At 46.7% G+C, this 17679-nt stretch overlaps 1 protein-coding gene across 1 annotated transcript in view; it reads right to left on the bottom strand.

The window, feature by feature from the left end:
- The window catches only part of tmtc2b (transmembrane O-mannosyltransferase targeting cadherins 2b), an 86330-nt gene that overhangs the window by 31475 nt on the left and 37176 nt on the right, over nucleotides 1–17679 (bottom strand). Inside the window, exon 2 of the mRNA XM_076042706.1 lies at nucleotides 16954–17530. Within this exon, the coding sequence (XP_075898821.1) occupies nucleotides 16954–17530 (577 nt within the window). The remainder of the gene's footprint in view (nucleotides 1–16953; nucleotides 17531–17679) is intronic.

The raw sequence follows: 17679 nt of genomic DNA, 5'->3' as shown, positions 1-17679 counted from the left end.
GCTGCATGGAAATGGTTCTGAAATATTTATAGTGTGTTTTGGGTGTTTAATACTCTGCTGGCAAAGCGCTGAGAAATGACTGAACAGTTTCCCCCTCGAGCTTGTTCCGTACCTGGGTTGCGGCCAGCTGACCTTTTGTGTTGTGTTCATTTTGGAATCAACTCAAGCAAATTATTTTTCCAAATTCAGTGTTCTTAAGCGAAAGCTGCCGTGTTACCTTGTATTTTTTACACGTTACATAACCTCTAACCGCCGATCTCTTGCGGTATTAGTCGTAGTTGTCTTAACACAAATTGCCAGGTAGTGAAATTCAACAATCTGAACTTTGGCTTGCGGTATTGATTTCCCCTCCTGCCGGTTGTGTCATTTTCTATTTTTTTTTATTATTTTTCATTTTTTGCAGATTGCAATTATAAGGAAAACATTCAATAACCTCTGGGGAACGAAAGGGGGGGAAAAAAGCTTCTTGTGCTCTTGGGGTCACTGTTCATGAGAAAAATCGCATTCATGATGGGAACAGCAGCATAGGAACACGCCTGTCTGTCTGCCTGTCTGCCTGTGTGCGTTCGCTTAACTAGCCTTGAGAAAAACACTGATAAGAGAAACGGAGGAGGACAATCAATCAGAAACACACAAGATATTTTTTTGCTGTATTTCTACTTCTTTTCTTCTGAAAGTGCCGCTACTTCAGCGCTCTTGCTAATCTCTTTCGCAGCAGCCGTTGTTCAAAGCTCGCGGCAGCGTCTTTGGGAATTTTCCGAGCACTTATGGAAACCACCAAAATAGAAAAAGTGATTAAAAAGGTCGGCGAGATGGACGGTCCAGCTGACAGTTGAAGTCTCAGCGCAGCGTTGTCCAATTAACACGCGCGCACGCGGTGCATCGGCCAGCGCCTCCGCCATTCCTCTGGATATCTACATTAAACAATTTTTTTTTTGTCTTTTTAATTTAAAAAGGTCAACCCTGTCAGGAGCCCTTAAGGAGACGTGACAACAGTCCAAGTGCTGGTTGGTATTTCATAAAAGATATGCAGCTGCGGAAGAGTTATTATGTCGCTAGGCAACAGAAGGTCATCGCTTCACACCACATCACCGTTTCCGACTCGCTGGAGCCAAAGGTGGTATGGACGGATTCCACTGGAACTGTGCACATCACAGTGGTTAACGCGCTTTCCCCCGGTGTAACGCCCCGTAAAGAGCCAGGGTTTTGAAAGAAGCACATGCTTCAAAATACTCTTTTCTTTAAAATGAAACTGCCGTGCAAGGACTGCAAGCGCACGTGACCATGCCAAGCGCCGAGCCAAAATCAGTGTAATTTAGCTGAAAGCCTGCTATGATAATGACGGTGGAGTCCCTGCATAACAATTACCATTATCTAAACGCTATTAAAAATAGATTAGAGAGTTAAATACAGCAATCTGTTGGGGTGCGGCGAAACGGTCGTGACTGATAACACATGGCGGCGTTCCAAAAAAAGGAGCTCAAATTGCGCCGATAAAAGTACAGTGGTCATGATTCAAAGAATTGTGGGAAAAAAAAAACAGCCCAATTTCAAGAAAATATGTCGTAGTTCCTGCAGTACAAAGGTCAGCACTGCGCCTATGCATCATTTTAATTTGCTCACAGCACCCCTGTCTCTGTTGAATGGACTCGCTGCAACGGCCGCCCTCAAAATATACAAAACATAGATATGTTTAATTGGGTGATTTATATGGCATACATTTACAGTTCATAACTTAAGGGGGGGGGGGGAGATAACGCTCTCCATTTACTTGCTGAGAGTTGCACTGATTAGCCTCAGTGTCACGTAAAATGAATAGCTTATAGATGCAATTTGAATCGGGTTGACAAAAGAAAAGAAGTTGTTGAGCAAAACACATTTTCAGGCCTTTTTCCACTCAGGCCCTTTTTTTCTTCTGTATTTATTCAAGCTTTATTTTTTATTAACATATAATTATCTGGGCGTTTTGTTGTATGACTGACTGTGGTTAAACTGCAGAATAATATTTTGAGCATTGGTACAATATTATGGAAGCGCATTGCGGCCACCCCGGACAAAAAAAAAAAAACAGAGCTCAGTGTCTCGTTATTATGTGAAACTATTACGTTTTTACGTGATAATTATCACGGAATATATTTACATGTACCTAAATTCACTTTGGATTAACACAGTTCCTTCACCCTGACACCAATTAACTCTACGCCACTATTCACAACGGAAGCGTGCGCGTCTCACGCCTCCCGTGTTTACACCTCCCACCTCCAGAGTGCGCCGATGCCGACCACTCTGATCCACGCTCACCCTCGCCTCCGCGACGAGCCGATATGTCATCCTGACTCTTCCCAGATGGACTGCGCGCTTACACGTTTCCTCCTTAACGACGTCCATGTGTGGACAGGGAGGATCTACGCAGCGCAAAGTTTACTTTATCCGCCGTGCACTCAGACACAAGGTATTCCCTTTATCCTCGCGGGGAGCTGTCAACGTGCAAGGTGCGAATGGGGAACAGGAAGTGATTTTCGCGTTGATTGACGCCACGGACGGTCATAAAGATCAGTGTGTTTGGAGCTGTTCTCCGTCCAAATGAGATTTGAAATGATCTCCCGAAGGTGGTTTCAATCCGTTTAGCAAATATCGGATTTCATGTGATCTGTGACTGTTCGGACTACGAAAGTGCGATCCGCTTTCAGTCTGGATGGGTTAAAAATCGGATTTTGGCTGGCCGTCTGAACGCGGCTTCAGAAACATTTGAGCCTGCCGTGGGGAGACGGCCTCCTGGGTGGTTTCGCTATCAGACTGGACGAAATTCAAGGCGTTACAGCGTTGCGTCCTTTGTCCAAGACGCCGTTTTCTTTTGAATAAGCAGTTTAACGTGACCCCGTAGGCGGCAGGAGGGCAGCATTTTAGTTTTTCCTTCTTTTTGTGCTCCAGGCACAATCAGTGCGCCAATAAAACAATTTAGCCTTTTCTGAGGCAAGACCGTGGATTAAATATCCTTGGGGATGAAATGCAAAACAGGCCAATTACTGAAAGCTTTGATCGGGCTGAATAAGGACAATGTGAATTTCAGTTTTTCTTATTTTAACCACCGAAGATGGCGAAGATGTGACTGCGTTTATTTGAAAGAACTGAGATTTTTTTTTTTTTTTTTTCATGAAGCACGTAGCCTTTTTTTTCTTTAGTCCTCACATAATTGGCCGATGCACGGCAGAGCCTTTTCATGAGCGGCCCATAATACAATAACCTTAACAAGCCCATCAGACTGCCGTGAACTGCCCACAACTCAGAAAAAAAAAGAAAAAAACGAATCCTCCAAAAGAAGAAAAGACACGTCTGACCCGCCCCTTCCTTCCTCCTCCTCCTCCTCATTATAGCTCAGATCAATTGTCTGCAGAAGGTCTTTCATCAAGATCCCGCCTCAAGTTGATGGATTGGTAATGGAGGTATAAATGAGCTCAGGGTACCAATCAGTGACCGTAACTACCTTCAAAGTCTTCGCGTAAGGGCACACACACGTTTGGTGATGGGAGTGAGAGAAGAAAAAAAGGGTTCTCTTAAAGTGACAGAACACATCTTCTACACATTTTGACAGTCTGAAAAACAGCCTCGACTCGCGTCCTTGGCCCTCAGCTGTGGGATCAACTGATTGAGCCTGTTGCCGGTGAGCAAAAAAATTCGACACGTAATTTCGTCCTGATCGGCCACAGCTGTTGGGTGTGAAACCTGATTGTAAGCAGGCCGGACAAGATAAGAGCCGGCTCCCTGTCCTAACAACGTTTTAGGCATCGCCACCTGCTGGCTCATGTTTTGAAAACGTAATTAATGGGATGCCGGACGGTTTGTCCTCACGCATTCCTCACACATGTTGCATGTGGCTAATTTCATACTGCAATAGAGAGAGAAAAACTGCTCCAGCTGAAGATCTTCTGAGCTTCAGGACTTGGAAAATCGAGGCCACCTTGTCGTGGAGATGAAAGCAGCTGAACGCTGTGAATTTAAAGCTGCAGTCGTCGACCTCGTGTGGAGGATGGATCGCCGTCGGTGACAGAAACAATACACCCTCCGCGTTTTAAAGCGCTCAGATCTCTCCGGCTGCGCTCACGTCTCCCACCTGCCGCGCGGCCACTTTTACCATTTGGCGCTTATCGAACTCGCAAAGCCGACTAAACGCGACGTATCAAATCCGAGCGTTAAAAGTCGTTTGGAGACACTTTCAGAAATGATTCACTCTCTTTTATAATGTAAGCTTATGCTGTCATGACATGGTTTGGCCATTTTGCCAGATTGGCCTCACGGCCTGGCTGTCCTCGGCGGGAGCTTGGACTCGGATGCAGCTATCTTGGCTCCGTCCTTCAGTGATTCATGCGAGAGGCGCTCGGATATGGCCAGAATAAGCAGAATGGGGACACATGCCACAGAGACATTGGTGAACACGGACTGAAGAGTAGCTTAAGGAAATCACAATCTACTGTATAACAAGAGGCCTTAAATCAAACCTTTATTGATGCTGTTCATTGTCTTCATGCAGCTGAGATAAAGTGGGAGAGAAACTCCAGCCATTAGAAGCTCTCCCGCTCTCTCTCTCTCTCTCTCATGATAAATGATGGCGCTGCAGTGCAGAGTTTACTTTAAGTCAAGTGGCCGCCTACTCGATAGGAGCCTGCGCGCTGCGAAAGGTCACCGAGTCAGAACTCAAGGGGGTGGACCTGCTGCACAGTGTCGGGGCGATCAAAGCCTTTGGAGCGGAGGGGGCCCACAGAGCAGAGTCAGCTGCTCCGGCTGCCGGACAGACCGTGCAGTGGAAGGGTGGACGTGCCTCCGAGCGGTGGAAAAAAAAAAGCCCACCGACGTGCAAAAGGCAGTTAAAGATGCGTAAACAGAGCAGCAAAACACGCCGTGTTTGTTCCTAAAAATGTGAGTCATTAAAGGGGGAAGATAATGGGAAACATGAGGCTAGCAGCGGGGAACAGATACGGCGTGAGTAACTCATCGCATGAGACCAGCACTTCTACAGGAGGTTCACACAATGTCGAAGTTAAATCTTGTTTTTCTTTTTTTTTTTTTTCAAATATGGAATGCCGTCCTACAGCCAACCTCCAAATAAAAAGACGTAAAATTCAAGTGCGGTTAAGCCGAACATAGCTGAGTAAGACAATTTCCACCCGAGACATAGCAAAACACGCCACATCACGCTCTCTTGGTCAGCTTTGATTAGCCACAATCGCAGAGCCAACAACCTCATGATACTATTTTCTTAAAACGTCGACTGAAAATCTCAGCCCTTCACATCCTTCTTCATTCAGACACTTGTTTCAAAGGAATTACGGAACAAACTGTCTCTGAACCCCACTCACAAGAGTAAGAGGGTTGCAAAATGTCTTTCTTCTCCATCAATAGACGTTTATTTTATCCTAATTGGAAATCCGACACGTGAATGCAGAGCGGTGCATGAAAGATCTCTTTGCCCTTTGCCCATCCTTTGAGTTGACCTTTGTAAATGCAAACCTGAGCCGCTTCACACTACTAATCAGCAGGAATGCAAGTGAATGATGATGATTTATCTCAATATTTTCGTGGGTTGGTTGTAAAGCTGTCAATTTTAAGATTGTGGGTCACAATAACAATTTGATTTTAGCACTGATGTATTGATCATTGCAGAAGCCTGAAAATCGTTTTGGTGATGACGTCGTTGAAGTCGGTAATTTGGGACAGCTGTGACATTAAGCATACATTAGGATTTATATTGAACAGGTATGTGTTGTGTCATGTCCCAAAAAAAAACTTGAGCTTGTAATAGTTGCAAAAGACACTTAAGCTATGTACTTATAAAAAGACTCTGCATACTTATACCCATGCAATAATTCTGTTTTACTTTCACTAATCATGTCTTGTCACGTGTGAAAGAAATGAAATAAAGTTACAAAAGAATTGCGTACAAGTACCTGTCCTCTTCCATGAAAGTGTGCGTGTCAGACAGAACGAAGCACAATAGTCGCTCGGAGGCCTCATTCTTTTATAGTAAGACTCAGAAAAACCACAGAAATGGATTTGAAAATAAACTCGTACTTTCTAGCCTTTCTAGTTTCTGGCCTTTCTGTTTCCCCTTATTTCTCTCTGGATGTGTTTGCGCTGCCAAGGGCCCAACTAGACTGTGTGGCCACTACTGCAAATCGACCCTGACAAGATGCTGACTCAGGCTCGGCGGACGGGTGTGAAACGTTGCTCGCTTGTTGCCTTTTTTTTTTTTCTTCCTTCCTGCCGCAGGGACGGCGACCGTCTCATACGTTCTCTTTTTTTTTGTGTGTGTGCAAACCAGATTAGTCCCGCTCTACTATGGATTCCCGAATCATTACTATGCATCTGGGAGATCTGTGCCATTGTGTTTGCGGGATTTCACACAGCGTGTAAGCTCCCTCGGAACGTGCACGGGACCAGGCCTGCGACACGCACAAAGCCAGTGGCGGAGTCCGCAGCCTTGCAGGCTTCTTGTCACAAAACTGCCCCGACTGAATTCCTTTACTTTGTTCCCTCTGAAGCTCAATTGGAAAAAACAAAAACAAAAACAAAGCTCGCTGGTGTGTCACATTACAGTTGACCACCACGCGGCAGCAACAGAAAGTCATTGCATTGATAAAGGAGCCCATTCCCCTCTAGAAGAACGCAGCATAAAGGCAGCGTTCACACTGCCAGCCAAAATCCGATTTTTAGCCCATCCAGATTGAAACCGGTTGGCTCTTTTGTAGTCTGACGTCATTGCTGCAGCAACCTGTCAGATGGGTCAGTAATGTGGCCCAGTCTGAACAGAGCCAGATCCAATTTGGACACTTGCTAACAGTGTTAACAGTGTTGACAGTCAGCCCTAAAAATTGAGAGGGTATCAGATTTGAATCAGATTCGCCTGCAGTCTTAACGCAGCCAAAGACTTTCCATGTCAAATCTGTTTGTCCATGCAAGTCAAGAAATTTGTCAATACGTATGTGGAAATGTGTTTATCATACATGCTTTTCATGTCTGCCAAGTTCTATTCCACAGACCCAATCTGCTGTTGGGAAAAAGAAAAGCAAGAAACAGGGCTTTGCATTCAAATTATTCATCCTAGGTGTTCTAACTACTGCCATTTAGCTTTTACGAGGCCCACTGGGGACGAGGCATCTTTCACACCAGCCCTGTTTACAGCCAATAGATGTCCAACCTGGTTTCAATTTACTGCTGAGATAATTATTCCAGTGTGTCCAAGGACTGAAATTACAGTGTGAATCACATGTGGTTCGGAGGCCATTTAGTCCACACATTTGAATGGGAAAAAAACAGACAAATAAGTGCAAGGCAACATCTGAACGTGGGCGCTCAGAGAGAGAGAGAGAGAGAGAGAGAGAGAGAGGGAGAGAGAGAGAGAGAGACAGCGCTGAAGGAGCAGCACTCTGTGTTTTGGCTGCGGAGACGTTGCCGACACTCTGTGTGTGCTTTGAAAACCAAAGCTGGGGAACGTCACGTCCCGCGGGGCTGATTCATCACGGTGCCTCAATGTTGTGACACGCTAAAGAGCGCAAAATCTGATCTGAGGGCAACTGCAGACTCTCATGTGACGGCGAGGAATTAATTATTGACGATAAATAAATAAATAAATAAATAAATAAATAGATAAAAATCACTGAGTCTAATCTTCCAGACGGCGAGACATTACCGATCATAGCATTAGGCGGATCAAATTGCCTTTTAAAAGCATGGCGTGTCCTCGCCTACGCGCGGCATTAATGTTAGCCTCGTATGGACTGAAGGGACGGCTGAGGTCTGCGACTGCACAGAAACCAGGCTTGATTCATTCCCACTAACCCTTGAGGTTGTTTTCAGTGTGAGGGCACCGCGAGCCGATTGTATTAGAATAGAAAAGCAAATTACAGAAAGCAAATTTAGCCCCAGCAAGAGCTCAGGGGTAAGATTTAATGGGTTGGTAAAAGAAAATCAAACTATACCGTGTCTTGAATTATACTGTACTAGGACTATAAGGGGGGGTGCAGGGCCTGACGAGGCCTTCAGGCAGTGGTGAAACCTGGTGCAACACACACACACACACACACACTGTTTGTTAGCTTACTGCTGCTGGCCTTGTTCACTTTCGGCTAGTCTTTATTCATGTCTGTCATCCAACTGTGTTCTTTCACAAAACCTTTTTTTTAATGTGGAATAACAGTCATATTTTTGTCTTTTATTCAATATCAAGTAAAGGTGATTCTTATTTGAGCAAAACAATAAAATTATTAATTAAAAAACGTAACATAAAAAGCAGCATTGACAGGAGAGGTGTCCGCTAAAAAAATAATATATGGTGGGCATATGTATATCAGTACTACTAGCGGTACTAGTAGTAGTTATGGTAGTAGTATCAAAAATCTACAATGTGAAAGACATTTTCTTCTGGATCAAATTTGCAGAGTTTACTGGTTGTGAATGACTGATATCCTGTTTTTACATTAGCACATAAGTGCACTTCAGTGCCAACACTCACAGTGCCCTAAAATAGAAAATCAAGCCTCGGAAAAACCGTCTCCTGTCCCCTGGCTGCCCCGTCCGTCCATTACTACCGTCTCTCTGCCTCCACTTCACCGCGTCTCCTTCACATGCTTCCTTCCTCTTTAATTCTCTTCCCCTGCACCGGGTGCGGGGTGGGAGAAGGGGAGGGGCACGCCCACAGCGATGACAGGACCTCGGCTGGAAAAAAACGGAGCGGTCCATTGTGGTGGCACACGCGGGGAGGTAATTTCTCCCCCCCCCCCCCCCCCCCAAAAAAAAGGACTTTTATTTTATTGGGTCGAACCGACTGGGACGATGCACCCCGGGGGGCCACGCCGTGCGTATCGCAGGACGCGATTAAATAATGCGGCGGCGAATTTGCAGATCGTCCCACATTTATTATCCCGTTTCCTTTGTTTGTTGACAGTGGCCGCCCGCCCATTCCACATCTGAACGTTTCCATTTCTTGTACTCGGGCTGAGCCCTGGCAGCAGTTTATGGTTTATTGGGTATCTGGTTGTGCTTGTTTTGAATAGGATTCCTCGAGGTTGTTTTAACTGTGCTAAGCACATGAACGACGAACATGAGAAAATTCCCCAAGAGTCGGGCCCTACTGTAAACCTGTCACGGAGGTTTATGCCGCCGCGCTTTATGCATTTGCATCGAGCTTCATGTAGCGAGCGACCGCGAGGCGGCTAAAAAAACGGTACGGAGTTTTCAACAAGTCTCAAAAGGGGAAACGGTGCAAAAGGCGGAATGAAGCCCAAGCCGGGTGTCTTGCGTGAGGACAAGCGCTGGCTTTGAAAAGTCAATAGGAATTTGATGTGAAATACACAGGAAAATATATTCCGACCGGCTGGTTCTGCATGCCAGATTCATTTTTGCTGAGATCATAGAAAGGAATCATAAAAAGCAGCTGGAACAAAAGCCTAATTATAGCTCACTAGCGCCGAGGGTCCGAACTGTGATTTGCAAAAGTCTCCGAGCAAAACATGAACTGCCCGCCCGGATTCTAAAAGTCTTTGCTGCGCTGACATGGTGAACTCATGGGTGACTGAAAAATCTTTTGTGGGAGCTTAACAAGTTTGGAAGCGACCTATGTATGATCTATACATCCAGTGTATCCACCATGCGAGCCACCAGGGCTGGGATATTTATTCCAACAACTGTGTTCTTACATAACACACCACTTTCCATTCATGGACATGTAGCCCATAAAAAAAAAACAAAAAACAAAAACAACTTGCAAGTATTTTCTGCAATTCCACATTTCTGTCCCCCATCCCCCCCCGCCACCCCCCTCTTTTTTATTGTGTTTCCGTGGGTCTCATTCTTTCTCTTGCCTTCCACCTTCTCAAAGTCAGAGCGCCGGCCGCCGCCGCCCTGTCACATCCACTTGAGCGTGATGAACGGGAGGCTGAGGCGAACCCAGCAACAGTCACTTTCGATCAATGTGCTTTCTTGACTCGCCTTATTTTACCCCAAAGCGAAGACATTCAGACCTGTTCTGTCAGCGTCATGCGTCTGGGCGTCTCCGCGACTTGCTTTGCCTCTTGTGCTTCTCTGCAGAGGACACGATGTGAGGCCCAGGCAGCGTTTAACTCCAGCTTTGCTTTTTAAGTGCAGCTTAAGAAGTTAAAAGTTAAAAAAAAAAATCCTAAATTTATTGATGTGTTTAATTCATTTCATTCCGTAATAACCAAGAACAGAGTAGGTTGTCTTCTCCTGGTCCAACTTTCATTGGGAAAATAAACCAATATATATATATATATATTTTCAGAATACCTGTTCTTTTGACCTTTTGTGTCTCCTACAAACCGGTTTCCATTACCTGCGCCACCGACCGACCATCCCCGTGTAGCGACCAGATGCGTTGGCGCGTATCCCTGAGCGGGAGACAGGTGGGCGAGGGCAGGGGGCACCGGCTGAGCCCACCGGGGCCAATCTATCACACAGTGACAGGAGCCACCAGAGCATGGGGGAGCATCTGCGGCGCCCCAGGTAAGAATGTATCGGCTGGGCTGGGATTCACTCTACCTCGTCTGACGAGCAGCAAGGGAGAGTGTGGATGGATGTCGAGTGGATTCCGCGAGCGCAACACAAACACACGTACACACAAACCGGTTAACGTTTCATTTTGAAGGCCCGAACAGAAGAGGCGTCAGCTGCTGTGACTACAGATCGAAAACAGGTGAACAGCCATTTTTCTTTTTTATTTGTGAATAAAAAATAAACGTGTAATTGTGAAAATAAAGTCAGTGTTTTCACTTAATGTCCGATGGAGTCTGTTTAGTGCAAAATTGCTGCATTGTAACTGCTCAAGTTCACATTAAGGCTTTCACTCTTGATTGTCCAAACATTTATTTTACGTATCCAAGAAAGGGGAGAAAAAGGCCCCTCTGGGAAGGCAGTTTACAGCGTTATGCGATGCAATTAACGCTGTGAAATTACATTAAAAAGCATTCCTTCCGCAAATATATTAGCACTTTCACAATCCCTTTTTGGAAATGGGCCTATTAACTAACGCTGCGCAGGAAACAGACTCATAAAAATGGGAAATTTTCCACATAAACCGTGGCGGTACCACACACCAACCACGTTGCCGGCGGTTTCCTTTGAAATGCCATAAACCCCTGCCAGTGCCTGCGAGTAGCGCTGGGCCACATGGGCACAACCGCTTCCATCACACGCGAAAAGGTAGCAGGAGACTGCCGGCAGAGGAAAGGTCAGCCTGAGTGAACTAATTAACGACGGCTTTTTTTCCACGTCCCAAGAAGCTCTGCGGACAGAAGTAATTACGACATGATGCAAGTCATGAGACGACACGAGCAGCACTTAGCCTCACTTGGGGTTCAACACGGAACACTGACGAGCGGAGGGAAGAAAGTATTTACTTCTCTGTGTCGGCTGCCTGACAGAATGAATATCATACCGCAGACTTATTACTTTGATATTATGGTAATGTTACACTTGGATTTAAATACACCACTCTGGATCGTTGTACCCGCAGCCTTCCTTCTACTTATTAGCTTGTTGCTGTGATTTGGTTGAACGGTGCACAGGTGGTGCAAACCGAATGAGTCAAAACTGTTTTGTTCATTTCGTTCTTATGTTAATTCAGCGGAGTAAATAGATTTTACAAGTACATTATTACATTTTTTACCTGTGGAGCATCACAATGACTGACCAGCTCAGTGGTCGAGGTGTAGAGTGTCCGCCTGAGACTGGTAGGTTGTGGGTTCGATCCCTCGCTCGGTCAAACCAAAGACTGTAAAAATGGTACCAACTGCCTCCCTGCTTGGCACTCGGTACTCGGGGTTGAATCACCCAATGATTCCCGGGATGTCGGGTCTAATGCGTAGGACAAATTTCGCATCCTTTGGGATAATCCCTGAGACTTTTAACATCATCATCGCCTGAGAGAAAACACTGAAAGGTGAAAAAGCAACACGAGGAAGCTCGGATTTTGAATGGTACGTTCGCGGCTTGCGCGTCACTCTATAGCAGCTCACGATGAGTCAGCAGTATCGGTTCGACACCATCTCGGCCAAACAGGCGAAACCCAAGCGCAAAACTTTTAGCGTTGAAAGCTTTGTTTGCTTGATTCACCATAGACCGTGACAAACGCTTCGTATCCTTGGAATGGACAATGGAAAACACGCACTGGCCATGTGTTTCATAATCTTGTTAGCCGTTGTGTAAGGCAGACGGGGGAAATGTGATGAGAGGCCGAATCAGACGGGGCTTTCAGATTGGCAGCGCGCGTCCCGGCTTGAATTTGATACAGAGCGATCGAATGCACAATAAAGCCCTTTTTTTCGGGGAGTTATTGGTTCACGGCCTGAATCAGGAGGAGGATCCGCCGTGATTACTCTTCCGCAAACGGGTGGCGTATCCACTCGTGTTACGCAAGCTCTGATTTACGAATCCCGTCCGAAAAATCGTGCTTCCCCCTAACATGCAGACAGACAGTTAAATAGTTGATGAGACGAGTTATGATGTGGAATTCGCCTCCGAGCTCTCCGTCCCGACTGCTCCTGCCTGCGAGCCCTCGAACCGCGAAAAAACGGGAGCAGTTACGGCACAAAGAGAGATTAGCGGCAGACACGAGACCGTAACGTAATTGGCTGCGCGCAACAGTCAGATAAGCGGCTCCCAATTCGCCATTTCAGACGCTGAATGTCAGGGAGATTGCGGCTGAGTGGGAGAGTTGGCCGATAAAACCGCGGTGCCGGCTCGTTGTGGTCTGTCAGTAACGCAACCAGGCAGGTCCTCCAGCCAGCTGGAGGAGGCTGATGAGATCAGAAGAGGGAAATAGAACAAGCTGGGGAGAGGAGGAGACGTTTCCGTGCCCCCCCCCCACCCCCCCCGGACGCATCCACTTCTCACTGAAGTTTGGGGAGTCGGCGGGAGATTGCGGCGCCTCGCAGATAATAATAATACCTTGCTTAAATGATGAGAGAAACTGTGTTCAGCTGGCAAAACGGAGGCTTCAAGGAAGGAAGCCCCGGGGAACAACCTTGTTAGCGCCTTGTTAGCGTCTCGTCGGTCAATATGCAGCGGCGGACAGATTGTTCATCACCAGGCCGCACAGAAATTAGCCCCAGGAATCGGATCAGAACATTTGCACAAAAATCTTCAGGATGTAAGAACATTTAATCTGTAGACACGGACAGCAAGCAAGTTCAAATCACTCGAGACCGATGCAGATTTTTCTTGCAGACTGCATTTGCCAAAGCCCCAGGGGTACAGCAACCTTGACAGTTCTGGATGGCTGATGTCCGACAATTTCGAGGAGGTCGAGCCATTCGCCTTTTCGCCTCTGCAAAATTCGACACGAGAGCGAAAAAGCAACAGCCGCTTTTTCGGCTCCGTGGAAATTCGGTTGCGTTGACTTCAAGAGGTTTTTTTTTAAAAAAAAAAAAAAAAAAAAGCTAATGTGCACCTGGCAAATTTGCTCCCAGTGTGACAGGACCTTTAGACATATATATGTGTATATAAGTATTTTCACATGCTCAGGGATAAGCTGCCTAATTCAGCGGGGTGTGTTAAACCTCGTAACATCTTTTACAAATGGCTCTGCGAACAAGACCATTAAAATCACCGCCGCTTCTCTCGCAAATTGGTTGAAATTTTAATGAGCCTTTTCTTTTGTCTCTGAAGGCGAACGGCGCTTTTCACTGACGCTCACGTCTGGTGGTAACATGGGAAGGATTTTTTAATTGTCTTTCGGGCCGACTGGTGAGGTGTCAGTATTGAAAGTTAGCGGCGACATTTCAACATATTCTATTCTCTCATTTTATTCATTGGAATTTAAATATATGGGCGGATTCTCGGCAAAACAAGCGGAAAGGCAGAGGGAGAGAGGCGTCGACCTCGCGTTTCAAACTTCAGTGTTTATTCCGAGTGTGAAAAATCCATCTGGAGTTGACAGAACCCTGAATGATTCAGCAGATTCAGTTTGCTTCTTGCCTCCAACGCCCCCAAAACCTTCCTCCTCTCTCTTTATCATCGCGTTGCATCCTCGACTCGCCTCCTCCGACTACAATCTGCTGCCGCTGTGCCGAAACGAAGGAGCTAGAAAACATAAGGGAAGTTTCCTCTTTTTTTTTTTTATTCAGGTTTTCTTTTTTTTTTCCACCGGACGTGCCACGCTAGCAGCAAAACACATCTGCCCCTGGAGACGCATGCCAAGTTAGTTAAGCGCGATGGCAAACCATGAAAGGAGTCTGCGGGATTCGCTCCGTGCCAGCAGTGCACGCAGTGCGAGTCTATTTTTCTCTCCCTCCCTCTCTCACAGAGACAATTGGATCAGCAGGCTTTGTGGATTTTCAATCAAAAAAGGCTTGAAAAACTGTCAGCGACGAGGCATCATCTCTTCTGGCCCTGCTGGCTGTGTTTCCTTTCCAGTGCAGCCATGCCTGACAAGCCATCAGAAGGCCCGCCTGCCTGCCCGGCTGCCTGCGGCAACTGACGGGCCGAACTCCAGAAGGACGCAGGGGGCCAAACGAGGTTCAAATCACGAGAGGTCAGCGAAGAGGCGGCGGACCTTGAGTTGCACTTCCACTCTGCTGCCGAGCAGTGTTGGCAAGCAATCTATTAATAAGTAATCCACCACTGTACTTAAACTACTTTTTGAGTAATGGAATGGAATTACTGTGGCAAAACTGGTAATTATATCATAATTACTTTATAATTACTTTTACGAATCCGTCACTTTTCCGGAACATTTTACAAGCTGAAAGCTGAAAGAGGACGGAGGCAATACTTGGAATTGCAAAATTTGCACTTTACTAAAGTTTATTCCAAAACACTGAGCAACTTTATCTTTCTTGACTAAAGTAATTTGTAACACAGTACTTAAAGAAGTAATTGGATTACTTTTTAAAGGCGTAATCAGTAATCAGTAGTAGGATTGCTTTTGTGGAGTAATGCCACCAACACTGCTGCCGAGCAAAGACAGGAAAAGGCAGCGACTTCCTCGTTTTGCCTTGACCTCGATCTCTACGGACCGCCGGCCCACTGTCAACCTCTGTCACACTGACCACCAGCCAACTCTTTCCTGTCGGCAACAGCAGAAAAAGCAGAAGAACCCGTTTCCGAGATGTTGGACACTCGAAAAGAGAAACAAGTGTATAAAAACACGAGTGAGTGAAATAATTAATTACAGGCTTTGGTTGGATGTGATGACATCAATGCATAAAGCGAGGAGATCATTTCCCTCTTGTGTTTTTAAATTACTTCTTTTTTTTTGTCTTTGATTTGAACTTGATTAATACACTATAAATAATAAATGATTCAACAACAATACAGACGATTGAATGAGGCAATTAAATAAAGAGACTGTTTTGTTGTTTTGTTTTGATTGACTGGTGACACTTGTTGCCAGGCAGAATAATTCAAGTCCATGTAGCATTGTCCTATGATACAATGACTCTTTTTTTTGTTGCCTTGGTGATTCGCCTCAAAATCAAATCATGGAAATGTGGCGGCTTTATTTGCATTCTGTGACAACAAAGGGACTCATTGACGTGCGCACACACACTCGTTCACCTCCCACACCTGCCACTGCTTTTGCCTCAAGCCCACCAGCTCTTCATCAGCTTGTCACCACCGCTCACTATATCAGCTCCATCCAGAACCTCAGTCCCTGCCAGTTTGTCTGTCTGTGCGCGACGCTGTCTCGGAAAAAAAATCCATTCAGTTCATGTTTGTCCAAAATCCTGACTCAGCTTCCCGGCCAACCCAGTTCCTCCCCTTCAAGCCCTTTGCTTCGCTCTGCTCTGCTCCTGCTGCTCCTGCTGCTCCTGCTGCTCCCCTGACACCCACAACACCTTCACCTTTGCATTCTAATTTAACATCGTTCATCCATTAAAGTCGAGCCTGCTCCTCTGCCAAACCTCCAGACTAATTAGCCTGTTTGGTCGGTTAGAGAAAAACATAACCACAGGGAGAAATGATTTCCCCATCAGGAGAAAATGCTCCTAGCTAGTAGCTCCAATGGTTGCACAGAAATATGAGACACATTATAATGGAGCCACACCAAAGAACAACTTCTTTTTTCTTTCAGGCAGGTTTGAGTTAAGAGTTCACTTCCAAAAATGTACAACAGACCTGTTTGTTTGAGGATTCTGCAGCAGGCTGACATTAGTTGTGAGGATAATAAAGCAAGACCATTTCAGTGTAATACTTCCGAACCGATGCAATAATGGTTCGGAGCAGCCGTGACAACACACAGCAAATTATGCGTCATTTTCTGCATTAGCAAAACGCCTTCTGTGTTCACGCTGAATCAACAATGGACTCTGTTTGCTTTGCTCTGCCAGCACGTGGGATTCCCTGCGTCCGACAGAGAACACGGCACTCCGGCTAAAGCGGCGCAGCTGTGCACACACCGGCGCAAATGTTTTTCCCCGAATCATACCACAATGGAAAACATTCCCGTACGATCCAGCCCGCGCTGATATCGTGAACCCTCAACCGGTGTTGGAGCGGGAGCAGGTGCAAGAGATCGCACCGGAGTTGCAGGACTGGTGCCAAAGTGTCAAACACCATGGTTGGTGCCCAGCCCTCTCGGGCTTATTAGACACTGATCAATACATTTATCAAACGATATTCCCCACAATTACATCCACGTTAACAGGTTTTCTCTATAAATTTCGCGAAAGCAAAAACATAATTTTCAAACAACCAGCAGGGAATCTCACGTTCGTATTTCGGGAAATATATCTGAATTTGTTTAATTGAATTAATTAAAAAAGAAAATTCCTAAAGGATGATGATGACAAATGATATAAACTCGACAGAATCGTCAATATTAAGAAATAACAACGCTGCGAGTATGAATGGAGATTACGATTATTACGTTTTTTACGATTAATTATGTTTTTTAAGATTAATCCTGTAGCCCTACTTTATTAGCATTAATTTAATTTATTTCACCTTGTGCAGGAGCAGCACGACCTGCCGCAGCTTGAGCTTGTGGTGGACGCAGACGTCGTAGAGCGCCGACACGGCCAGCACGGTCACCCCCAGCTCCTTCCACAGCATGCTGCAGGTGGCGCACGCCAGGCTGGCCGCCAGCCAGGCGGCGCGGCGGCAGGGGCCGGCGTGGCCCCGCAGCCGGCAGTGGCGCACGTAGCACAGCAGCGAGAGCAGGAAGAAGACGGCGGCGCCCTCGTCGGCCCGGCCCACCACGCCGGCCACCGCCTCCGTGTGGACCGGGTGCGAGGCGAAGAGCAGGCCGGCCAGCAGGCTCCACGGGCCCTCGCCGAGCAGCAGGCGGGCCAGCGTGGCGAAGAGGCCGCTCACGGCGCCGTGCGCCGCCACGTTGGCCAGGTGGTAGCCCCACGGGTCCAGGCCCCCTGCCGCGTGGTTGAGGCGGAAGGAGAGGGTGCAGAGGGGCCGGTAGGACTTGTGGCTGCCGCTGTGCGTGAGCAGCGTGCCCCAGAAGTCATCGTAGAAGACGTTGATCCAGGGGGTCTCGGGCAGCAGGTCCTGGTTGGTCTTGATGGCGCGGCTGCGGGGAGGAACAGAGAGACGAAATGATGAGAGAAGCCAACGTCGGAGGGAAGGTGGAAGGCGGCGGGGGGGCAGGTTCTATGCAATGCAATGTCATTATCACGCTGCTTCCGTCGCCGTCTGCTGCTTCTGAGAGCACTTTGTCGG

This window comes from Nelusetta ayraudi, unplaced genomic scaffold (assembly GCF_046127955.1).
Source record: "Nelusetta ayraudi isolate G7.1 ecotype Tasmania unplaced genomic scaffold, CSIRO-AGI_Nayr_v1 ptg000071l, whole genome shotgun sequence".
NCBI lineage: Eukaryota > Metazoa > Chordata > Actinopteri > Tetraodontiformes > Monacanthidae > Nelusetta > Nelusetta ayraudi.
Note: the sequence above shows the minus strand (reverse complement) of the source record. Positions and strands in the feature narration are given on the sequence as shown.